Source organism: Helicoverpa armigera, chromosome 2 (assembly GCF_030705265.1).
Source record: "Helicoverpa armigera isolate CAAS_96S chromosome 2, ASM3070526v1, whole genome shotgun sequence".
Taxonomy (NCBI): domain Eukaryota; kingdom Metazoa; phylum Arthropoda; class Insecta; order Lepidoptera; family Noctuidae; genus Helicoverpa; species Helicoverpa armigera.
This window is the reverse complement of record NC_087121.1, coordinates 4,559,729-4,586,192: the sequence shown is the minus strand read 5'-3', so window position 1 is coordinate 4,586,192 and position 26,464 is coordinate 4,559,729. Positions and strand designations below refer to the sequence as shown.

At 35.5% G+C, this 26,464-nt stretch overlaps 2 protein-coding genes across 2 annotated transcripts in view; one reads left to right on the top strand and one right to left on the bottom strand.

The window, feature by feature from the left end:
• The window catches only part of LOC110376519 (serine hydroxymethyltransferase), a 136,137-nt gene that overhangs the window by 45,685 nt on the left and 63,988 nt on the right, over positions 1-26,464 (top strand). The gene's annotated exons all lie outside the window — the stretch shown is intronic.
• LOC110377030 (peroxiredoxin-5, mitochondrial) lies at positions 3,743-4,636 on the bottom strand. Its single transcript, XM_049843685.2, has one exon. The coding sequence runs from the start codon at positions 4,548-4,550 to the stop codon at positions 3,960-3,962; it is 591 nt and encodes a 196-aa protein (XP_049699642.1). The 5' UTR covers positions 4,551-4,636; the 3' UTR covers positions 3,743-3,959.

The window sequence follows — 26,464 nt, the reverse complement described above, 5'->3', positions numbered from 1 at the left end:
CTTCGATGTTGTAAAATATGTATGTATTGACTTCTTTATTTGTTTAGTGTCGACGGACATGTGTCTCAAACGTGACAAGGGCTACGGTCAACCGCCCTCAGACGCCCTCCGTAGCCTACAAATTGTGGGCGAAGTGAAAACAGGTTGACGAGAGGCGAGTACGCAAGCAATCCTTTTCTTCCAAAACCCTTTCGGCCCGTATTTAAAAGAAACCCTTTTAGTGAACGCTTGCGTAACTTGGGTTCCTAAGAAAGCCGTTAAAGCGTTTCGATCCGCAAGAACATGAATAGCTTATTGAAACTGCTAATGATTTTTGTTCACGAAAATATTGTTTCTCTCTTTTGGGCTTTATAACAATGGCTATGGTTTGTACATCTTTTGGTGGATGCGAACAATAATCCATCTTGCCTACCTACGTAAAAGTATGTACGAAAGAAAAAGGTGTAAACACTAAACAACTCATAAAATTCGGTGAAGAGTAAATGCGTACTTACGAAGTCCCATTTCGTCACTGTGACCTTCGGATAAAATAGCTGTGTCCTTCCATAAATATTATATTGCCTATTTATATTTTTATTACTTTATTTAACTTTTTTATTACAGTTTCGCAGTTCGAATCGATCGCAGTTGTTAAAAAGTTAATTGTTTTACTATTTTATCTAGACACATGTGCTTATCTGGTAAATTACGAATACCTATGAATCAACTAAAACAAGGAGCGATATTTTATAGTAAAATAAAATATTTTGGTTGTTCAACTTTTTAGGTCGCTTTTACCATAATATGTCTTATGAATTTGTTTTATGTGAACAGATTTCTTTTAACAGTTTGCGGATTGTAAATCTATGTATAAAATATGAAACGATTCGGTTTAAAAAGAACAAGATTTTTTCCAGCTACACGTGGTTCTTTCATGGTGACAAGTAATACAATAAGTAGTTTAACATTTGAAAAATTACAAGCAGAAAACATAATCGGGCGTCGCCCCCGTGCTACTAACTAAAAAACAAACACAACAAAACAAACTACTTTAGCAGACCATCACCATCCGGTCACTGGATAAACAAACAAAACATTTCATTGGCATCCTCAGTAATGTTCAATTTATTGTCTCATCAACACTCATTGCCATCGTTTCGGACATTAATGTCGCATGTAATCAAAGTTCGGTTATTGCTTTCACAATTCTGTGTGCTTCGGCTTTGTAGAATGCAGGAATGTTTCGGCTGAATAGATTGCTCTATGCTGCGAACTTTGCCGGTCATTAATGAACAGTGGGTGCGAGAGGATTAAATTAGAGATTGGATTGTCAATTTCTCTGTGAATTCTACGGCCGAATACTCAAACAGTAGGTATTCTATATTAAGTACTGCAAAACACCAGTCTGACACTGTCATAATAACGTAAATTGCTAACACAGAAAGACATTTATGAAGGACTACAAGTTAAATAACGTTTGTGTATTTCCAGGTAAGTCGCGTGGATTACATTTCTCAGAAGATCACGTTTGAAAGTAAAGTTCTAAATAATAGTGGTAATAAACAGCAACAATAGTTCAAATGCTTCTTCGTAGACTTGTTAAAATACACTCCTTTTACTTATCCCTATCATCGTCTGCATTAGTGGAAGTTTCCAACGGGTAAGCAATCTAAACTTTTCTGAACAAAGTTTGCGGAAGGGACGTGACGCACAAACAACTTAAATAAATAATTTCAGTCAAGCGTTGAATTTCTCACGTTAAGTATTTGTAGCTAAGAGGTTTTAGTTAAGGAGAATCTTATCTTAGGCTCGATCTATTTCTGGTCATGAACAACAAACGTAGGCGTTCCGGCTCGTAGTTTCATTGACCGACCCGTGACCCTTTGTATAATTATTAGAGGTATATTGTAGGTAAATTATTAATGTTTCTCATTAATGTTAAGCTGTAATTTTAATTGGTGCCTTTTTAATAAAATATCTATTAGCTAAAAACTTAAGTTTCTAACTTAGGTCTTAAATAAATTGTATAATTTGAAATGTATTATTCTTTATTTAGTTAAACATACATTTATATGAAACTTACTAACTGCGTATTTTATTAGTTAATATTTGTTTTATTTTAGCGGGTAACTGGGTTGAGGAGGTCAGATAGGCAGTCGTTTCTTATAGAGCACTGGTACTCAACTGAATCCGGTTAGACTGGAAGGCGATCCCAACATAGTTGGGAAAAAGGCTCGGAGGATGATTTGTTTTATTTTAACTTATCTTTATTCAACTTATATTTGGCACAACATTGAGCTAATTTTAAAGCGTAAAGCAGCACATTTAATAAAAGTGCTTCGAATATTTTCCGCTTTAATTTATTTTTAGAATTCATTACAGCCATCGTTGAGCAGAATTCCGGAAATTCCGTACAATGACTGCGAGTCTTAAGTGCTGAAGTTTCGTATTTCCTCAGCGGAGTACGGATTTGTTGTACATAGGCGTCAAATTGTCGGCAGTATAGTGAATAATAATATATAATCGATTCTCATAATATTGGCAAAGGTCATAGCTATAACCATCGCTTCTCATATTGTTTCTAGAGGTACCTACTCCTCTAATGGGTATTTGGGTATACTCACGAAATAAAAGTATCTACGAGTGAAAGAGCCCTTGTTCTTTAATTCGGTATAAAAAATATTTTTTATTCTCATGAATGTAGCAAGATTCTTCTAGAAAAGATTCAGCTCGGTAGAATACGGTGCGCTTGTAATTACAACGCTTTCATGAAAGTCCAAGCCGTTTGAAGAAAACGACTGCGAATGTAACGTGCATTCATGTACCTTACCTACTACTGAAATACCGTCGGTTGGTACGGATTTGGGTTGCTCTTTATATTTTTCTCAAATATCGATTACGAGTGGTTATGTAAAGTGTAAGAGAATATATTAAATGTACTGTAATTGACAATACAAAATATTTCGTTATAGAATGTATTTAAAAAAATGTTACAAACAAATAAGCAGAATAAATTCTCGGCAAAACTATTGCGTATAATGTTTTAATCTGAATTGCTCACAAATATATTAAAGTTTCTTTAACGACCTGCCAAAACAAATGGGAAATCTTATCTCGGTTTATTCACAAGCGCCCACAAAATCGAGTTCAATTTTCTTGTTTGAATAAAATATCAACAAAAACACAAATTGGAAAACTAATATATTCAGTCAGAATATATATTATTTTGCGACCCTTATTTCTACGCTATTATCTGCACGGATTTATCCAATCATATGAATAATGGTAGTGGAAATATCAGTACCAATACAGACTTCAATAATCCATTATTCTTTGACTGATATTCCACTATCTCGGAATAGCGAAATGATAAATAACGTCAGTCGAAGATTCAACGAGAACTGTTTTGAATTTTAAAGTAGAAGATATCAAGCAATCGGATGAAGCTGCGCGCTGTTTCAGAGCTATTTATAGGGCAAACAGAATACTTTATGACGGTTCTTCCTGACACCAAGTTTTCCTACATCACTGGAAAGCCGCCCGCTTCATAAATAAATAACAATATATCCAACCGCTAGGTCCTTCCATTGATATGATTAACTATGCAGTTGAGCTATCTTCATGAGATATGCGGGATGAAAGGAGTATGACGAAAAATAATAAACTAGCCCAATACTATATTTAATCGTCGTTTGTTGATAAATTATGATATTTACCTGCATGTTGAGTGTTATGTAAAAATGATTGAAATATTAAAGTAGGACTGATGAACTTTATTAAATAAATTAAAATACACAATAAAATTTAAACGCCATAGAAAAATACAAAAAACTCAAAAAACGTCAAAAACGTACGGGCTGCCTTTAGTGTCAACTCCAATTACACACGCAATGGTTGGCTGTGAAGCTTCTCATTGCTTATTGTTCTTAACTCAATGTCGTCATGGTGAAAAGGAGTCAAAATAGAGCATCGACAGACGCTTATTCTAAAGCATCATCATCTCTTCCAATATGCTTTTTGTAAAACAGTTGTGTTGCGAGTGAGCACTTGAGACCGGTGGAATCTGGTTCTATGTTTAACTCTCTAATTATATTATTTGTGATAAACATTGAAAAACGCTTTGCTCGATACCCGCCAAGCGTTGCAATGTGTGTGCCGAGACCCATCGCTCCGATGAAGGAGCCGCTGGGATCTGCAAGCATTCGTATTTTCCCTCTCGTCTCATGTTTGGACGCCCATGCACCCATCACGTATGGATCATTGACCGAAACGCATACTATTTCATTAATACCATCTTTTTTCATTTGTGAAGCGAGTTTTATATATCCTGGCAAGTGTGTTCTCGAGCAGCCGGGGGTGAAAGCGCCAGGCACGGCGAACATGACTACATTTTTTCCTAACACTAAATCCGGCATACGTACTGTGTTGGTGGGGAAGTTCTCGTACAATTCACTTTGCGGCAGACCATCGCCAATTTGTATGAGTTGACCACGCGTGTGAACTCCATGACCCGCTGTATTCTGTGCCAACAATTTTGTTTTAAGAGAAGCTATTTTTTTTGCGAGGAACATTTTTAAAATGATTTATTGTTTACAGATTTTTTTTAATATTTCATCAGAAAATAAAGTTTATTGACCGAAACGTCTAAAATGACAGTTCGGCACATATTTCTTCGAAACTCTTTGTAAGTGGCCTGTATAATCTGATGTCATGAATTTCCAGAATAAAAACTCTAGAATAGAGTTGAGTCTTAAAATAACCATTCGTGGTACAATTATGTATATCATTTAACAAAACGCTAAATATGAATATGAGTTTATACTATTATACTAAAAAAATGCAATCCGATTTCTTAGAGTCACGTATTTCCAAGCTTACCTAATTAGGAGATATCTACACAGGTGCACTAAGGACTTATGAAGACTAAGATTTCACGTACCTACATAATTAAGATTTGCGAGCTATAAGCGCTTCACTTTGTGGAATATTTCACGGTATACTCGTGTGACGATCAGACCTTTGACGTGGCCTAATTAATAGAGTCTGGTCTGTAGCAGTTGTCGGCCGGGTGATCATGTATGGCAAAGTAGAGGTAGGTGCGATCCATTTCTTTCTATTCACAGTAGTTGGCAAGTTCTGTTTTTGTGTCTTTATGAATACTGGTACCTCTTGTACACAGTAATAGACCCCGTCAGTAAAATTACCTACTCTAAAAGTACTCGTAAGTAGTTCATAGGTTTCTTAACACATTCTCTAAAGTCTAAAACTAGCTTGTTGATAACTTCCTCATTTGTTACCATGGCGAAGGCGACATTCAATTATACGATCCTTGTAACTATAACTATATCATATATGGTTACATGTGACGTGTTGGAAGTTAGTTCCGTTTATATTGGCCTAATCCATATATTACATGTTTCACGCACATATTAACGCTCTCCAATTAATTGTTGCTAACGTACCTACGTTATATGGTTTAAGGTACCTACCTATTCGCAGGTATTATTGATTTCGCGATTAGTATGAAGTTATTCAATGATGTGGGTAAAGCCAGGTACTCTAGAAGTAAATCTTTTATAGGCAAAAGTGTTGAAAAGCACATTGGTCAGGCACAGGTGGAAAACAAACTTGGTGACGTCTTGAGTTGTATTTGGCAGAAGCTAGCCACAAAACAAAAGGCGCTAAGAGAAGCTCGTTTGGAGAAGTGAAAATGATGCATTCGCATATTACATTCGGTGAGTTTGTTGAATCAGTACTGTGTTAAAGGGAGCAAGTTGGTCAGTAATTAACAGATTAAGGTTGAACGTTGGAATACCAGTGCAATAGCGCTTTCATGCTGGTGTTTAGCCACACGTATACGTCCGATTTTGTACATGCACGAATCTTCTAAAAAGAGTGTCTGTGGAGTTTCTTGCCTCTCCATGACACCCAGTCCTTGTACTGTGGAACTAGTTTGACGTTTCGAAAGAGCTTTGATAGGTCTATTAAAAAATTATTCGTTTGAGACGGAATCATTCCACGCGATGACTGGCGAAAATCTGGCGCACGCGTTTTTTGTCGTCGCACGTTACGCGCGGAAAATACGTACGGTAGTTTAACAGAGCTGCATCTCCGTTCATATTTGCTCTCGAATACCTGGAGAAGGCCTCATAGTTAAACAACCAAGTCCAACACAGGTGTAAGTAGGTTACCAAGAACATTGCGTAACCAGAACACCTTCGTGTAAATACTGGCTCTGTATCATTATTGATTTCTGCATTCCATGCGACGTCAAAGGAATATTTACTGTTTCTGTGAAACCGAAATAAAATGACAACGACAAAGTCAACTTGTTTTATTTTCAGTATATTGTCGTGCGTGCATTTTAATCAAAAATAGTCAGTAAGGCAGAGGCTTTATAAAAATGCCAAATATGAAAAATGTCATAGGATTATGAAAATGAAATGGATAAGAGATAAAACTAAAAATAATGACAATCCTTAGGTATTGAATTAAAAAATTGCCCCAGATTTTGGTGAAAATGTTTGCGCTTGTTTTTTAAATTACTGCCGCCCAATTCGTAATATTGCTATACCCTATTCATGACCAAAAGAGATAAAATGCTTTTGCGCTGTTGTTTAAAATTATTTTATTATCTTAGGTAATTGTTTAAAAGTCGTTTGTACTTGAAACCAATTACGTTCATTTTACGAAAACAGATATTTCTAAATTACTTTTTCGAGTTTTCGTGTCATTGTTCGCTGTGGCGCGCCAAGTCTGAGAATGACAATGCCGTTGTCAACAATTGTTGAACACAGCGGGGACGCGTGTATGAGTGAGTGGAATGTTCTCCTTATTTCATTTCTACCGAATCGCGCTAAAATAAACATCATATGTTTTCCGTTTATTCTTGCTTCGAGGAAGCTTCGGAAATGCTGATATTATATTGCTGGCTGTTTTCACTCGGTTTCACTCGTCCTGGAGCAACTTCTTCTAGCATCATATATAAGGGATAAAATATAGCCCTATCTTACTTTACGTAGCTTTCCAACAATTACAAAATTTTCATGTCAGTAGGTAAAAAAAGAAAATCATGTTTCCTCTTCATTATACATTTGTATTAGTAAATATATAGATAGTATACGAGGAGAATCTAATCTAAATATTGGCGTTATTTGAAGTTTGGAAGCTGCTATTAATATAATATGAAACTTTGTAATTATTTTAAGAGAAGCTATTTTAATAATTATTTTCCTTACAAAGTAAATCTTTGTACCTAAATATTCTTGCTAGCCTAATTTCCCAGAGGATCGAGACTTATTTTATTAATGAGCACGTTAGCAGTAGACAAGTTCTCAAGTCCCATTACACATCTACAGATTATTCCCGAGAGATCCACATTTATCCAGTGACAGTCGGATCAGGCAATTTGCATCCTATATGAACTGTTGTACCTAAAATTCTACCTAAATGAATCTGAATTTGAATAGGTTTCATCCCGTTTCATTGTTTGTGTTTTCTACGAAATGTATAATTTGGAAATGTGGAAACTAAATGATAATAGGCATAATGAGTCTATCATTTCCTGGAAAATCCATACATTTACTATTCAATCAATCAGCAATTAGAAATGTAGCTAATATGCATATTCGCGATATCAGTGCATTATAAGACTTCGTAGACTTTTTAAAACAAAACAACCCAGGGAGCTCCTGGTTTTATATATTTGAAATAAAATTTTGCTCATTTTTTCGTAATTTAATGAAAATTAGGCATGCATCAAGTTTGCAACCTTATCTTCAGAATTCGCTTTGCAAAAAAGTTGAATTAAAAATAATTTGTGCTCTGAATATTTCCACGTTACTTCCGCATTAGCCTGGTTTCGGAATGTTTAATTACTGTAAAGCAGTTTTCGAGAGGTGAAGAGCAAAAAGCGGTTGTGAATAAAACGCTCCACTCTCGGGAGATCACTTCAGTTTCCAGCAATTTTCATCTTTTTTAACGAATTTTCTGATTCCTTTAAATGATTCTTAAGCCCAAAATACTTTGTTTTATAAGTTTCAAGCAAAGAGCCAGAAGATATAGCGATGGAACTCTTTTTTTTATATTTGAATCTAAGTACTTACCGCTGTGTATTAGATCGCGCCTTGATTGAAAATACATACGTTGGTTGCAAGCAGGCACATAATACCTACCTATTTATTAGATACTACTTTCAATACTTACGGTTAAACAAGAACCCTATAATATGGTACATAACATGGTGGTGATATAACAAATGTAGATCAAGACCTTGCTCATGAAGATGTAATTTGATGCAGTCTATGCGTATTAATGTGCCCAAGCTACGTGACTGCCAACGCAAATAGTTCTCATCTTCAGCTTCACGGTATAATGCATATATTTCTATTCATAGCGAGTCGGCTAACAGCGTAATGACGTATGCACATTGCGCCCTTAATTAATGTAGCTGCGTAGGAAGTGTGTTAATATGGGTGTACGTCGTGATTACTAATTTATATTGTGTGTAATATGTAACCTATTTTTGGCCGACTTAAAAAAGAAGTTTCTTAGTTTCACTTGTATATAGGAACATGTATAAGTATACCGATTTTGGTGCTTTTTTCAGTATACTTAGTATCTGTCAGACTTAGGAGAAAGTTTTAGGGTACATTTACTACTGAAGATGGTTTCTTTTTGTAAAAATGTTTTTCATACCATTAAGGCCATAAAGCAACAAAAAAGTAAAACACATACATAACAGTTTGGGGTGGGAATCAAATGAGGTAAAGAAACATTTTAATAAATAACACACAATATATGGCTGCAGACGTGGAAAAACATCGGTTGTTATAAGTTTCGCGCTTATGTCTGTAGCTCAGTGGCTCCCTAAGGTACGGACCGCTGCGTTTTTGTTTCAACATCTATGTAGATTTTTATAACATAACTCTCTTTGTGTATGTCCACACAAACAGTTATTATTATGAGAATAAACTATTGTTTTGATGATTGTAGCTACTCTGACTCAAACCGATAAGCATTTTATAATTACTGCTAACAATATCAACTTTAAACATAACATAAACAAGCCTAATTAATGTTTGTTTAAGCGATGGCCACATAATATGTAAGTGGATCCATTACAGTGAATAGTTGGCCCGTTAGTTGTGACGTCACCGCGTCTATGAGATAACTTTGTGTTTGGCACGCGAGTTATGTTGAAGTACGAACACGAACAAACAACGTTGCTCGTTTTAATGTCAAAAGGGAACAAGTTATAACTTGTTTTCATAGCGTTATGTCGAGAGAAGTTCAATAATAAGGACACTAGACAACGTCTGAAGGGCAGACATCTCTATTATCAAAATGTTGTCCTTAACGAAAGGCATATCCATCGTAAACTTTTCTATGGTAACAATGGACGATGTTTATTGTAAAGGTTGGGCTCGAAATGAATTGAATCGATTTTGGTACTATTTCCTATCCCTATACTTCAGTATGAAAGATATTAAGTTTTGTATCTCTCATTTCGAGTTCGGTCAACACTGAGATGGTTTTCGCGAGTATCATAGAGCCACTCGGGCAAGTAAACATTCCGAAATCTTTGGATAGCTTAGACTATGTGGCAGCGCGCTGCTGGTATTAATTACAACTCCTATCGTTTCTACAGTGGCTGTATTGCAAAAGTATTGAAGATCATTGATTTTTGAAACCTCCATTTCATTAATTATTGCAATTCTGAGGTCAAAAACACGTAAGCATCAACAGTTCTCATGCATAACTGCGCGTTGGAGGTCAAGGCATAGGAATAATCGAGATTATTTTTATAGTAATTTCATCCTCTCATCTCTTACCGCTGTAGCTGCCAAATATAAAAAAAAGCCGTTAACACTAGATAAGTATATACTCGAAAACCCGATATAAATATCTTAAATCTTTTCTATAGTTACTTTTAGTTGTACATTTTTCTTATTGCAAAGGGGAAAACGTTCGCCGGAGGAGGAAAGTTATAAGTTCGTTACCGTCCCCAATGGATTGAATTTTATTGTGCTATTCATTTATTGCGAGTGAAGACCGGCGGCCGGATTTGTGGTTCCGGGGCAGACCACGTCTTTAGTTGTAGTGGGAAGTTAGTTTTGAGAGGGATTTGTTTTGAAATGTTAACTATTTATTTTTGTACTAAATAGAATATGCTCAGCTGCAAGGGCATGATTAATAAATAAATACTGAGGACATTTTGGTACCAAAAGGGTGTTAGACCGTTTCAAAATACTTGTTGAAAAAAAACTTTTAAAATTTTATTTACTTTAAATGTATGTTATTAACTGTACTGTAACATAGATTTTTAAAGTGCTGGTGGTTCAACAAATTAATTAATTACATCGAAAAATGTTTGTGGAGATAAACGAGTCATCATCCTCCGAGCCTTTTTCCCAATCATGTTGGGGTCGGCTTCCAGTCTAACCGGATTCAGCTGAGTACCAGTGCTTTACAAGAAGCGACTGCCTATCTGACCTCCTCAACCCAGTAACCCGGGCAACCCGATACCCCTTGGTTAGACTGGTGTCAGACTTACTGGCTTCTGACTACCCGTAACGACTGCCAAGGATATTCAATGACAGCCGGGACCTACAGTTTAACGTGCCATCCGAAACACAGCCAATGGTGTCTAAGATATACTTAGAAAGTACATACAAACTTAGAAAAGTTGCATTGGTACTTGCCTGACCTGGGATCGAACCCGCGCCCTCGTACTTGAGGTTGGTCCTTTACCCACTAGACCACCACCTTATTTAAATATTTTTCTTCGGTGTACTTTTTCTCTATCAAAGGTATCCAATCAATTTGTAAAATAAACTCCGAAGTTTTAAATCAGTCTCGTAATTGAAAAGTTTTTGTAAATTTTGAACCGACTTTAATGGAGATCGAACCTTATTTTGTACTTTATAAGGTTTGAAATTGTTTCGTGTAACTTGAGGTAATTATTTTTCGTGGTAATATGTCCTGAGGGTACGTTCAATCCAAAGATAATTAAATTCATTTTGCCCAACGTTTTTGGTTTATGGCTAATGTTAATTTAATTTAGGATATATGTACTTATACGAATGTCTAATAGGTACCATCTTACTTTGTACATATTTGGAGGTTCTTCAATCATACTTTAACGGTTAAATGGTTTTTTTTTTCATGAAACTTTTCAGTAATTTAACTTTAACATTAGAATAACACCATTTTTTCGTTTCCTCGGTAAACACGTGCGGAACTTCTACAAATACCTACATAGACGTAAATAAATACATACACGTACAAAAATAAGAGTGAAATTAATCACAAATTACAAGGCCAACGTAAAATTGTTTCATAATTTTCTCATTTATACAATGAAAAACCACTGTCGTGCTTTACAAACTAAACCCGGATCTTAAACTCATCCGGATCAAATATTCATTTTATAATGGTCCGTTCTACTTTTCCGTCCTTCCTACTGAGTGTTTTACATTCAGCGCTGTGCTGATTGCAGAATCCTTTTTATAGTGTAGTTTACCCAATCTATGTAAATTTTATTCTACGTTTTAAAATGGTAATTGTCAACTGCGTGGTTGTACGGAGGGTTCTATTGTGGAATAGCATGATTTTTCAGCTTCACAAAGGCACGTTTTTACAGCGACGCTCTATAAAAATACCAAGTTATTTACTGCTTTGTTCTACGCGTCCATATTTTTTTTACAATGTAAATAAGTCCACAAAAGAGTACTAAAAAGAGTCTCTTAAATCAAAACATAGTCAAATAATAGTAAACATTCAATCTGTAAGTAGGTACAGTTCCAATCTTGAAACGTGTGAAAGTTACAGATTTGGAAACGACTGCAGTCGAAAGCTTGCTACTTTAATAAATATTGAATGTGACAAACGGCTCCGACGTGCAGGAAGAAGCAGCACTTGACTGGTTTACTGTAAAATGTAAAAGTTGTCGCAAGTAGCAAGTCGTTAGCGCGACAGTGACGCGATATTAAATCAACTTTGACCCGGCGCCGGCGGCGTGCAATTTGTTGAATTCAGCGCAAGTTTGCTGGCGTAAAGCCAACTTCACAAACAAACAGTTGCTCAGACAGTATCCTAAATAAAACTTGGCGCTCGTTGATCGAATGGAGCCACTCAAAGTGATATTTCTCGCTGAAATTTCAGGTAAACGCAGATGTTATGCATCGGCAGTCTCGAGTATTTGCATTTATCCAATTTACATGTTAAACTGGATTTGGCGTTCTGTATGGACGCAATCAGGATTCTGTTTGAAAACGCTTTTATTCGCGATCACCTGTGGAGTCGCAGCACTTTATTGGCAGTTTGCCAGCGAGGCGGGTAACCTGCCGCTACAAACAATTATCTGGTAATCTGACCTGGAAGTAATTTACCGGGAAACTATTAATTTTGCACTCGAGTATTATAATAAGTAACAGCTTATTAGCATGAGGGGTGAGAAATTATGCTAACGATAAATTATGCAAATCAAATTATGTACCAGCAACCATTTACTAACCTAATTAAGGATCATACATCATATATATTTCGGGTAATAGGTTTAACCAAACCCTCCAATCGTGTATACCTTATCCCACCCAAAACAAAAATGTGAAAGACTGCCAAGTTCGATAATATGGGAATGCTTCGCCTATAAAAGAAGTGAGATCTGAATAAGTACCAAGTTCCATACACATACCTCAGTTAAAAATAGTTACTTTTTAATGATGTTACATGGCAAGTTTTCATACATCGTGTTATAAACCTACTAAACGCAATGAATCAAGTATTTAATTTTCTATTAAAACTTGCCAAGTAACATCATTAAAAAGTAACTATTTTTAACTGAGGTATGTGTATGGAACTTGGTACTTATTCAGATCTCACTTCTTTTATAGGCGAAGCATTCCCATATTATCGAACTTGGCAGTCTTTCACATTTTTGTTTTGGGTGGGATTTCATTTATTTTTGTAAGGTTGTTTATTTTTATTTTTTCTTATGATGAAGTTAGTTAAAGAAATGTCTCATTTATACTATCTTTTAGATTTTTTAATATGCACTATGTTTCTTACAAAGAAATGAAGTAGATTAACTAAATGGACTAGATTTACCAACTGACTGACATGACATGTTATCACATATTATGTTCGTGGATCAAAGTTACACATTCGTTATTTTCGAAAGAGATTCACACTTGGCCGTTTTCAGATTTTTATTTTACTTTGACTAAATACAAACCTTTGTACCATTCGAAGATATATTATATAAATATAGATAAATTTAGTTCGTTTTAGTTCCTTAGTGGTATAAATTTACACCGGGTATAAAACACCTTCATTATTTTGAAACCGACTCACACTTGGCCATTTTCAGATTTTTCCCTTTACCTTGACATGAAGACCTACCTCCATGCCAAATTTCAAGTCAATACGAGCATTGGAAGTGGTCTAGGTTTTTGATGAGTGAGTCAGTCAGTCAGTCAGTCAATCAGTGAGTGTATAGTAAAAATAGCGATTTTCTGACGTCAATATCTCAAGACCTACAATAGGTATATTAGTGAAATTTTGTATTTTAGATAAGTGAGGGGGTCTCAACAGATACTAGAAATTTGATATGCGTGAATAAAATATATTTTGAGTTACAGGGGGGTCGAATTTGGCCCGAAATGGTTCGTGTAATATAACCCACGGCCGGTGTGTCGCTTTTTTTGCTCGAACTTGGCGGACACACTGCCGTGTGTCTAGATATTACGTTATGGTAAATCAGATTCAAGGAAATTTAGTACAAGTACATACTTACTACATAACTGATTAATTGATTAATTCCCGGAGGACGATCACTTCATCCAATTATGCTCACATTTTGTATTGGAGCAAGATTTGGGTTGACATACCCAGTCACTGGCAACAGACATCTACTTAATTAATTTGAGCTCAACGGTATTAAAGCAATTTCACTTAAATCTTATACAGAGCAGAGTATTTTTATGTCATTATTCAAAGTATGAAAGTTAACGACTGTCTGCATCAAAGTACAAAATGGAAGAAAATAACAAGGCTCTCCAACAATTTTTAAGTCGATACGAAAAAGTTATGAAGTATCGGAAAAAACGTTTCTTTCTCCCGAAGTTTTAGGTGTATAATAAAAGTCAGCCATTCGGCTTAAATGATCGAACGTTCAGTTAATGACAAAGTGAAACGTTATTTGATAAAGAAATTGAGTTGTTGTCACTGAAGTGAGAGAGATATTTTAAATATCATAAGCGACAGAGTAGAATGAGTAATCAGCGTTTATTTTTGATACCATGTGGGTAATTTTTACGATTAGGTACCTACTAGAATATTTTTTCAAGTAGTAGTATAGATACATATTGGGTAAACATTTATGTATCACCTTATTTAGAAAAAGTATACAAGCGAAAGTTGTAGTGAGAAAAATATAAATTACACTAAACTCCAATGATTTATTGAAAAAAAAAACAACTGCTTTTGTAGAACACCTTAGCTAAAATGAAAAACATTTGTTGTTAAACAGAATGTGTACACGCAGACAAAGAATTTCAGTGTCGGCAAGCATTTATCATAAAACGATGACCACAACAGACAAGCTCCCGGTATGCAGTAGAGGATGAAATGAGATACGCTAACACCGCGGGCAGTCCGTAACATAGGTACATAAATAAAGGCGTGTCTTTTATAGTATGAAGGTAAGCATAAATACCTAACAACTTCTGTAATAAGCTTGGTAGTTTGATATGACCTATGTAATAAGATTGAAACGAATGCCTGGCAATTTATCGTGCGCTCAAGCTCTAAACGTGTACCATAGACAGATTTCATTAACTAGCTTTCACCGGCGGTTTCACCTGCGTCCCAGGTAAAAGTCCACGCTGGATAAAAAGTAGCCACTCGCTTTTTTGGATAGAGGGGCTAATTTTTCAAAGCGGTAAAGCGGTTTCCTGAGAATAGTTCCTGCGCTCAAGAAAACAAACAAACGCTCTATAATATAAATACTGAGTAAAAAATCCGTTGCAGTTTGTTACACATTTATAGAATTTTCAAAGATTCTTCACTATTGTAACAGAATGTAGGGCCATTAGGAAATGAAAACGTTTCTAAGGTCTCTTCTGACAATCAGTAGCTATTGCAGTGCGAGCTCATTCACAAAGACTTTCGCTTCGGCGACGACACTCACTGCCTCATGAAAGAAACTACAAACAACTTTACGAGTGTGCCAACCTTTTTGAATAGAACCTTCGTGTTCATTTCGAAGTGTTTGCTAAAGAGGGTTTATTCTTTATAGCATGGAATTAAAAAGTTTAGATTTAGTTTATGGTCTATTAATGTTTGTTGCAATTATATGCAAACGTGTGTAATAAAAAAGTGCACGGTAGATATAAAGTGCATCGTCAAAGTACAATTGAAGATAGTTTCAAATTATTTACTTAAATCATAAAAATCACTAATATAATCGCAGAGAATGACAAATCTCATTACCAAGTTCGTAAAAGTCTTGAAGAGTTCTTCATTAAATGATCGCTGGACACGACTCGCTCACCGGAACCCTTTACTCCATTAACTGCAAAACATCGACAAGGATTTATGTTTAAATTCCACGAACATATGATGTGTTCTCTCACTCATAATTTTTCTTTACGACCCATTTCGTTCCATCCACATCCGTTATCGAGGACAAATTTTAAATGATTGTCTTGTTTTTGTAAAAGTCTACCTATGGACCTTGTAAACTTTATGATTGATGATAGCACTTCTTTTTTCTCGCCGAGTGGTTTTTATTGTAATTGTTCTCTCCATTTATTTATGTATTGTATCTTTATTATTTCTAAAATTATGCTTGCGTTCGTCAAAGCTGGCGTCAAAACAAACTTATTTGACCTAAGCTTTGTACAAGAATATGTTGGCGTTACAAGTTTAGGTCGTAAGGCAGTAAATCTGCCATGAAACTAAAACTCCGAGAGTGACCAAATTTCCTAACTTTCACTAACATTCTGACGAGGCTTAAATAAATTGGGTTAAGGAAGTTTATCTTCTTATATTATTACATTATCTGCGTCTGCCTGCCAAAATACCTTTCTAGCGTGTAATAAGCTAATCCCCGAACGTGGTTCACGAGCGGGAATTACCTTCCCTCGTCAAATATACGTAGCTAGTTGCTACGCCGTAGCGACGTAGCGGTTACTCGTAGCGGGCGTAGCTTCCGTCGCTCGCCACGGATGCGGCCGCGTAGCGTTGACATGCATCGTGACATAATTCGCATTAGATTGAAACTGTCGGCAGTAGCGAAGTTTAAATAGAAAATAGATTTAATTTTACATACTCATTAGTAATTGTATACGTCTTTAAAGGAAATTTCTCTCTTTGTGGTGAGGTTTAAATCCTTACAATCATTTTAATCCCTCTTTACCATTGAACCTGATATCTTAAGCTTCGTTGTTCTTTGAAATCATTCAAGTGAAACGGGAGCTGCTTCTAAAGACAAGGACTAAAGCCAAGAATTATGAAGTTCGAGATTTTTGGCAACAAAAGTTTTTGAGAAAGGGATGACTCAATTCCACAGAGATTGAAATTACAGAACTGTTTAATTGAGTTCGATAGCACTGTGAAAGAAAATAATTGAGATAAAATTGTCAACTATCTAACTAAATTAGTATTATGAAAAAGTTAATTTAGCGAGCGACCACATAACTGAAAAGTTTTGGGTGTTTGAAAACTTTGATTAATTATTTTGTATGATTGAAAATTAGATTGGGTTCTAACTTTAATTTTCTTTCAAGTACTGTTTGTATTATTAATAAGTAAATATTTTTGTGAAACTTTATGTTTATTAAGGCATATAATAAACAGTAATTATTCAGAAATCCTGAAAATTTTAATTGGTAAAATACACCTTGGTGTATGTGAACTATCAAAACATCTCTCAACCACAAATATACCTCATTACTGTTCATAAAAATACTTTCTATCAACCCAATTATGTTATCAACAAATCACATTTATGGCCTTATCCCACTATCAAAATAGGGCAATCCGCAAATCCTCGGATAAGCAAGTTTTAGATAGACAGGATAAACAGTAATGCATACAGATTGCGTAATTGAAACCAACCCTTTCCTGATCCATTGTTACCCTCGAGGACGTACCACGAATATATATGACGTCCTTTATGAAGTATAATACCACTTTTGTTAGACTGGGGAAATTTAATTTTGTACTGTAAGAATGTAAATTTTTCAATGTGTTAGTTGTTTTACAATATGATTGAATGAAACGCTTTTATAGAAGTCCTCAACTGTTTAAGCTGTGGTTTGATAGTTACAGTTAGGCTGCTTACATAAAGAAACAGGTTGCCGGTACAGACAAACCTGTACGGGTAGGTACCGATCAGTGCAGGTATAATATTTCAATACAATCGTATTCACTCACTTATAAAGAAACAGGTAAGTTGAAACAGGTAAACAATAAAAATACAGGTCAAACAATATCGTAAACTATAAAAAAAGAGGATTGAGTGAGTTAATCATTACTCTATTTATTTATTTGATTGAAACAGATTTAAAAGCCAATTACATAAATTAAAGAACTTGAATGTAAGAATTACTTTGTCTCAAAAATTCAACTCTAGCTTATGCTACAAGATATTTGGTATTCAATATAAAAGGGAATGTCGAAACAAAATGTTCGACGCGGTTCGCAACATTACACAAAGGAATAAACTTGGAACGGGGAATAGATCAACCGTGTCCTCAAAAACAAGTGAAGTGGAAACTGTAAAACAAGGGTGGAAAAAAGGCTTATATAGGTACATATATGAATTCTTGTATCACTCCGGTAATATTTTTTTTATATGACTAGTAAACTCAAAACTCAAAAACGTTTATTCAAATTAAGCTGATAAATCAGCACTTTTCGAACGGCAAAAACAAAAGACATCCCCCAAAACGCCTGCCCTTCACCACTTCCTATGTGTTTTTGCTGGTAAGAAAAAGTGGCGCAACAAACTCCCCAGCAACACATGTCTGTCTGTTAGGTTAGGTTAGTAGCAAACAATACCAAAATAAATATAAAAATATTACCTATTCAGCCTGTTGATAAATAAAACCAATGTATAGGGAAACAACGCATTTATATATAACCCAACACGCGGTTGAGTTTGAAACTAAACTCGTTAAAACTATACACAAATATACCCTTGCATCCATTTTCCACGACTACGATATGCTTTATTTAAAATAATAACCATTATTTAAAACTGAATTATTAAAACAATAGCTTATAGTTAGTTTACAGTTGTTTTTTCATTTCATTTATTTAATGTATTTAAGTATTTCACTCCAAATGAATTGAATGTGACTGTCATTTTTTTATTAGCAAAACTAGAACGTATAGTCTATCTTCTCATAATAAATTAAAAATGCTTGTGTGGTTGTGTAGTTATAAATGGACTTACGCGATAAGAGTTTCAAACAAGTGAGGAGTTTAGTAACAAATATGAAACTAACCCATAACTACTGCTAAGGTATGTATCCACAACTTCAATAATTACTATTCGCTTTCTTATAAGATTGCACCCACATTCATATCATATATCATCATATAAAAACTGTATTACATACATAGCTTCCCCACCTGGGTTAGATTACGGCGGGGCAGGTTCAATTCATCTCCATATCAAATTTCATCTGAGTCAATCTATCTATGATGTATTTTACCGTAAAAGCGTATCAGACGCATGTATTTATGTAGAGTTACTTTTGTATTAATAATATTTGTAGGATCCGATAGCCGTTCGAAGTAAGCTTGACTTGCATGTCAGCAGAATTAATATGATAATCATATTCTTGGCCTGAGGTGATCAATGACCTACTTCATTAAGTTGAGTAAGTATATGGTATGGTTATAGCGTTACATATCTCTGGAGTAAAGTGCGTTTAATACATATTAGATTATATTTATATAATGAAAATAATGTGAATTTGATCAAAAATGGTAGGTATTTTGATTTTTGATGAATTTTTCTAAACGTTTATTTTTTTAAACAGGGATGGTTGAGATACTAGTATTTTTTGTTAGTGTCATAATCGTTCGTGGTTTTATGATTTTTTTAGAGGACAGGGTGAGGTACAATCGTATAACACAAATCATTTTATGGTATTTAATATAATTACCGTACGGTATGGAGGATAATCATTTTTTTAACTTTTTACTTGATTACTTCATTTTCTAGAAGCTCTAGAAGCTCTCGGCATTTCGTTGTGTTACTTGAAGTAGCACCACACAATAAACTTTAATAAGATTATCAAATTGCTTATTCCACAGTTTAAAATAAAATCTAAACTCCCAGTCAGCCAACATTACATCTATGAAGAATTTCATTTTGCTATTCTGAGGTTGAAGCTGGAGGTTGGTACACATCACTGTTGTGCTACTTTATTAAATGGAATTGCGTCGGACGTCAGAACGTTACCTATAAATTCTTTATTAAAGAACTAAGAGTACAATATGTTATATTTCTTTATTTACAATAATGATAAAAAACGACCCTATAAAAAAAAAACGAAAACTGAAAAGAATCATAACTTAGATTATAAAATCATATATATATATAGAGAATTCAAATTAGTATAATTAGTGTTTAATATGATGTCGATGAGATCCTGGTATCCCTTATCATGGACATAAAGCTCGCAGGAGAATTTAGATAGAATAGTTAAATATCATTTTATAAATTATATCTCCATGTATTTTCACTGTACACTAAGCTCACACTGAACTCGTTTAATCCCTCATTTCATAATACCGTTCGCTCAGGTATCGCAGGGAAAGATAATTTATCTAGCTTATTCATACATCAATTTACTAATATTTTCCTTAACATACAAATAAAGCACACAAATCGACTGTTTTTCTATCAGTCGTCGTCGAATCGAGTCGCTTAAAGTCGAGCAAAGATTTAACATGTTTGATGTAAATACAGCAAAGTTGAAGTTTCCTCTGGTTTAAACTAATTGCGTTTCTGTGAAGACCTCTTCTAAGTAATTATCAATCATGGGGATCATGTGCACATGTTAACATATTGGATAATTGTATCTTAGTAAAAAATCTATGTGCAATATTTGCTGCAAGAGTTTTATAGAACAAGTTACCCGAGACACTGGGGCGAACGTATTTTCTCCAAAAATAATGCCTTAATCCGACCCCATACTTCGTGGAATACGCGGGTTAAACGAAATTGAACTCTGAAAACATTGATTTACATATTCCGCGTTTCACGCTCAAAGTCATCGCAAACATTTATCGAACTTAGACTCGCCCTTAATCCTTTATATTAAAGTTAATTAAGACTGATATTCAAATCAGAGAACATAGTGGGTTAATTGCTTCGTATCTCAGTTTGAATTAATCTAGTCAGACTGAACTGGATTGATTTATGGCCTTTTGAAGCTTGCCTGTTTATCGTTAACTAGATGAATAAACTGGTTTATATTTTCAGTATTTACTTATCACTGTTTAAAACCACATCAAAGCTTTGTTGCAAAATGCAATTCAACTTTCCTACATTGCGTTAAAAAATAAATTAACGTTTCACTCAAAATATATTCCAGGTTTTGAAACACTTCGAAACTCATGAGTAAAATATGAGTTTTATTTTTTTGTCTGCGGCGGCAGGTGTGGCTCCCAGCCGCGGGGCTGTTGAAAAAATAATTAGGCAAACGAAAATCCTCTTGTACGTTGGACAAGTACGCTGACAAGCAAGATTGCGTTAATGGAAATGGGGATACAGACCTACAGTCCCTAACTAACTGAATCTTTGTATAGAATGTTGTGATACATTCACCCTCGTCACACACACAGCGCTGTACGGCCCGCCGGTGACACTATTCAATTAACAAAAGATACAATAGCAAAGCTCGCGTTTTCATTAATCACACGGAAAGGTTGCAACGTTATGACTTTGTAATTAGTTTTCATGAAACACCAAAAAACTATTACGTTGCAATCTAATTTACAATAGTAAAACTTATGTTTGTTAATCAACATTAGTGTTATTAGAAAACAAACTAACATTAGTGTCAAAAACTGGTGCCTTACTTTAAAACATTGCAGTATCCATCTGCTGATTTGAAGATGAGATATAACTTTTTACTGCCATATTTCAAAATGTAGTCGAACTTTTGAAAGCAATTCTCATAAGTTTCATTCACTCTCCTTCGCTCCAAATTGGCTGAGTAGTCACTTGTTTAAGTTAGCATATACCGGCCGCAGCACATTGTGATATAAAGCGCCGAGACACGAGTCTTGTGCACATATTGCGAAATCTCGTATGTAATCTCTTACTATACGAATATTCTGGTTTATCACATCTAAAAGCTACAAACCTGATATCTTGCTTACTGATAACACGTGAAAATCTTCCTCCGATTGGATCTTTTAAGCTGTGCTAGTTAGAGTTGGAGCACCGCCAGCCAATAAATCTTTAGGTGGAAATATATCATTATTGGGATTTCTTTAAATAGACCGATTCCAGTTTAAAAATTTCTGAAGAAACTGAGATTTGAGTTCGATAAAAATCTGCTTATATTTTCATGTAAATTAATAAAACTTTTAAGTGTCAGGTTTGCACCTAGATGAGTGAAACTTACTTCTGGCACAAACACATTCCATTTGTTGGTACTTAGAACTACTAAACGCGGTCGGAATTCCGCTGTCTCTCGACTCTACGAAACAATCTGAGATGAACTTAGAATAGATACAGAAGCAAGGTTTCGAATACTGCTTTCAAATAATACCTTTAACAGACACGTTATTGCTTACTTCAAAGAAATGTATTCTTTCTCACATTTTATATTGAGCTCCACTTTGCAAATGTACAAAATGTGAGTGAGACAAACAACTTCACTAAACAAGTTTCGAGATAATGGCTGAACGACTTTCGCTCGACATATTGGAATTGGTTACCGAGTCTATTTTTTACACATTGCTACCAGTTTCATCGAAGCGAGAGAAATACGAATACGTATATTTAAGTTGAAGCAGAGCCATTTGTTTGCTTGGGAACGGTTATTCATAAATAATATCGATATAGTGTAAATATTGACGGGATAATACACTCGTGACCGGGTCACTTCGACCCAAAGGACTCGATATCGCGTGCATAACGCCCCGCTCGGCAATATCCACGATTTGCGTAACTATGAACATTTGAACGCTCACGTCGGAAAAATATTCCAATATATCTTCGCTGCGGTCCTAACTTTTCTTTTTATTGGACCTTATAAGGACAAATAGTTGTATACATGTTGTTCCGGAGTAAACAACGTGTGACCTTTGCTTAGTTTTGTTTTTTTTATCGAAGCAAATATTACGATTCGTATTTTTTAGAAGATACTTTAGTACGATACAACTGTACGTTTATTCCCTCCAATTTATAGCTTAGGTTCGCTATAAAATGTAAATCCCGGGATTAGCAGTTTTTGTAACAAGATCGTAAAAAGCGGCTTAATGTAAGTACGAAGCTGAAAGTGAATCGGAAAATGTATTTTTAATAATATTCAAAAGTTAATTTTACGCGGAGGCGACTTGAGTAAAACAGGTAATTACGACAGGTATCCAGAGTATCTCAGTCAGGTCAGTCGCTGAGTGGCTCCACGGATCGTCTGATAAAACTTTCATGAGGTGAAGAGGGAGGAATCTGTGTGAGATTTGCGGCGAGCTCGGCAAGACTCGACGCAATTTACTTCGCTATGCTGGTAGAACCGGGGTTTTTAGGATCCTGTAATCGAGAAGCCCCGATCATCTGCGCTTATCGAATCTGTGCGATCATATGGAAACCCGTATTGCCGCTTCCAGTGAATTGGCTCCGGATGTCAATAAAAAAAGATATCATTGTACATTTCATTCGTTCGGCAGCAGCGATAAAAACAAACAGCCGTTTGGTTTATATTGATTCCCGTTTGTGTATTCAATACTAGTTGTACATACACTGGATTATGTTTAAACTGCAATGTACTGATTGCTCTGTACGAGGATTGGAAAGTAAATACAACATTCGATACTTTATTGGTAATTTTAATGTTTGGAATTTTAACCAAAACTATTTCAACAAAAGAAGTAGACAATACCATCTTTCGCGTGAAAATGGGTGTGTGTAATATTTTTGCACTACATTTTTTCACGTTATTTCTAGGCTGTTATTTTAAGCGAGGACTTCTGATTGGGTCTCGGTCGTTTATGACTTCGCTCTATTGTTAGGTTGTTATATGGCTGTAAGTCTTCCAAAGTGTATTAAATAAAAATAAAAAAGTGTGAAAATTATATAAAATGCAAGACTCGCACTTGACCAATTGACGGTAATTGGAGCTGTTTCATTATTCATGTTGTGTGATTATCCGATCGCATCGTTCCCTCCTACTTAACGCTTAGCTCGTCTGTGGTTAATGTAAATATAGGGAGCGACAATGTTCGGCGCAGTGCCGCCACTGTCATTAATATACTATAGCTTATTGAGTTTCGCACTAATTACTGTTCTGTTGGAAACCAATAAGGGTTCTCGTTTAAATATTAATTTATAAAAAACTGTTTTGGTAATAAAAAATCATATACCTATTGTTGGTGAGGAATTTACTTGAGTTCGAAAGGTTTATCTCAAGAATTTTCTTTAATGTAATTAAAATATAATAATAATCTTAAACATAATGTTAAATCATCCGAGAAGATTCATAATTTAACTCGTACTTACCAAAGTTTTTTTTAATACATTGTGCGTTCTAACACCTGAACTGACGATCACAGTTTGACCGTCCTTGGGCTACGAACACGACTATGAATGTAGGCTACGCCGCTTCGGCGCTACGAAGCTACGTGGCTACGCCGCTACGCAAAAGAAAAATGGCCACGGCTATTTATCATTCGGTTTGTTCTGCCTTAAGGTATTTTGTGACGCAAGCGGTCCGTCGGTGACGTTTCGCCGTGTGACGAATTACGCAAAATGGTATGGTTTGAGCTGATGGATGAGATTATGTTAATGGGAAACCGTTAAGCTGATTATTTCCTTAGTGGTTTCTAACGTGGTTTTTCTTTCTTTTAGGAAAGACTTTTTCACGCACGGATAATTAAAAACTAGCGGTATCCATTGGTGTAGTCTGACAAAATGTTATTAATTATGGAACGTAATCTAAGTTGTAAACAAAAAGAACATGATCCTTTCAAAGTAATTATGTTGTGGAAACTACTTCATAATTTACTGTGAATTTGATTATGTTCGTATAAAAAAAACTTGTTTTGCTGGCATGACGTGAAAACATTGATTGAGCACAGACACGTATGTAGGGGAATTGCGGACGCTGAAGGGAAATAACGCACAACATTCGTCCTATTAGTAATAATCAGTCTGTCTTTATTAATTATCAATCTTTAGTTATTTGTCTACAAAATCAATTATACTTTTTATACGAGACCAATCAATAAATATAATATTTTTAGCAAAAACAAAACCTTGTCAGTCCGTATTTACCCGTAGCCCTCGGGGTAAATTCGGACTGACCAGCATGGGCATTTACGGACTAGGACTAGGTGGACCTCACTGGCAAAAGTCTTTAGAAGAACTTCCTGCAGTGCAGTTCTCATGAGCCCACTTGTTACCCACACTTTCAACACATAATCCAGTCTTCGGTGGGAGGATCACTTCCTGACAATAAATGCAAAAGTAATCAACATTTCAACATCAACATTCTAATCAAGATTTTAAGTTAGTTTTCTTGCATTTCGTTAAAACGGATTTTATCCTCTCTTTGGTATTGTAGAAACACTGCCCTTTTCACTTTGTCAAACAAATACCCAGCTCTGGGAATACCATATTTTTCTTCCGCCTGACGAAAAGTTATCCACGGGTTTTTTATTTCTTGTACAGCTTTTTGTAATGATTCGATATTTTTCTTATAACATATATTTCCGAGGCATTTAAAAATGAGTAGTTATTGATTAATTTCATAATAGTTTATCGAATTAGGGGTAATTGCGGACGTACGTATTTACCCCACGAGGCTTGTCCGCAATTAACCTAACTGGGTATTTTTAAATCAAAGAGAGAAATTTGTAAGTTATGAAAACGTTCCATAAAAACAAACATTGGCGCTGCAAACCCCATTGACAAAGCTATCCATAGAAAATATAACTTTTTACCATCACTTAGTATACAGACTTGTCCCTTGAATTGAAAAACACTGAAAATTAGATCATTATGCACTTTTTTAAAAAAAATTACCTACCGTTCAAACTGTGCGCAGCCGGCTGTCGTAAGTTTTTGCGTGGCACTAAAATGGCTTAAAGAAACAGATGACAGCACCGGGCTGCCGCGGGGGGAAGGAGTGAGTAGATACATGCTAGTCCGTTTTTACCCCGCGTCCGCAATTCCCCCACTCTCCCCTACACGAGAATAAAAAAAATATGAAAACGAGCCGCCGCTGTTGTACAGAATTCATGGAAGTTCTAGCACTCCCACTTCTGTTGAAATTCCAAAACTTTTGCCTGAATACTGAGTAATCTCTCGTCCAACTCGTCTTAGGCCCAAATTCACTAACTACGTAAACCTCAGTTTAATTAAAACAACAGTTACAACACATCTTTACGTTCAACTTTCTTAGTAAGAAGTTGGTTTAAGAAAAACGGCCGTTTATTCTGTAGGTGAACTTTTGCCTTGCTCAACATATTTTTCCGTCTCTCATTGTTTCGCAATCAGTAGACGAGGAGCACTAAGTTGGACGCTGGATCGCTTCCAACTGCCTGATTAATGTTTTTAATTTCAAACGTCGTTCATTTCATCAATCTCAATCCTTTTTATTCATCCGTGTCTCCTAACATTAAGTTCAGGAAAATAAACTTTTTACTCGATCTAAGTAATTATGTTGAAGTGTCTCCTTCGTTCCAAGGCTTCCGCGGCCTACTTCTAAGGTCTGGTGTAATTAAAATAATTGTTCTCCATCACAATTATAAGATGTTTAACTTGAATTCGTTGTTTGCTGCGCGCTTTATTTTTATTTAGACTTAGTAGAATGTATCTATCTAGTAGTAAGTCGTGGTGGCCTAGTGGGCAAAGAACCAACCTCTCGAGTATGAGGGCGCGGGTTCGATTCCAGGTCAGGCAAGTACCAATGCAACTTTTCTAAGTTTGTATGTACTTTCTAAGTATATCTTAGACGCCAATGACTGTGTTTCGGATGGCACGTTAAACTGTAGGTCCCGGCTGTCATTGAACATCCTTGGCAGTCGTTACGGGTAGTCAGAAGCCAGTAAGTCTGACACCAGTCTAACCAAGGGGTATTGGGTTGCCCGGGTAACTGGGTTGAGGGGGTCAGATAGGGCAGTCGCTCCTTGTAAAGCACTGGTACTCAGCTACATCCGGTTAGACTGGAAGCCGACCCCAACGTAGTTTGGGAAAAAGGCTCGGAGGATGAGAATGTATCTATCTAAT

Excerpts from the sequence above, each read along its gene's own strand:
- LOC110377030 (XM_049843685.2), bottom strand. The coding sequence starts at position 4,550 with ATGTTCCTCGCAAAAAAAATAGCTTCTCTTAAAACAAAATTGTTGGCA.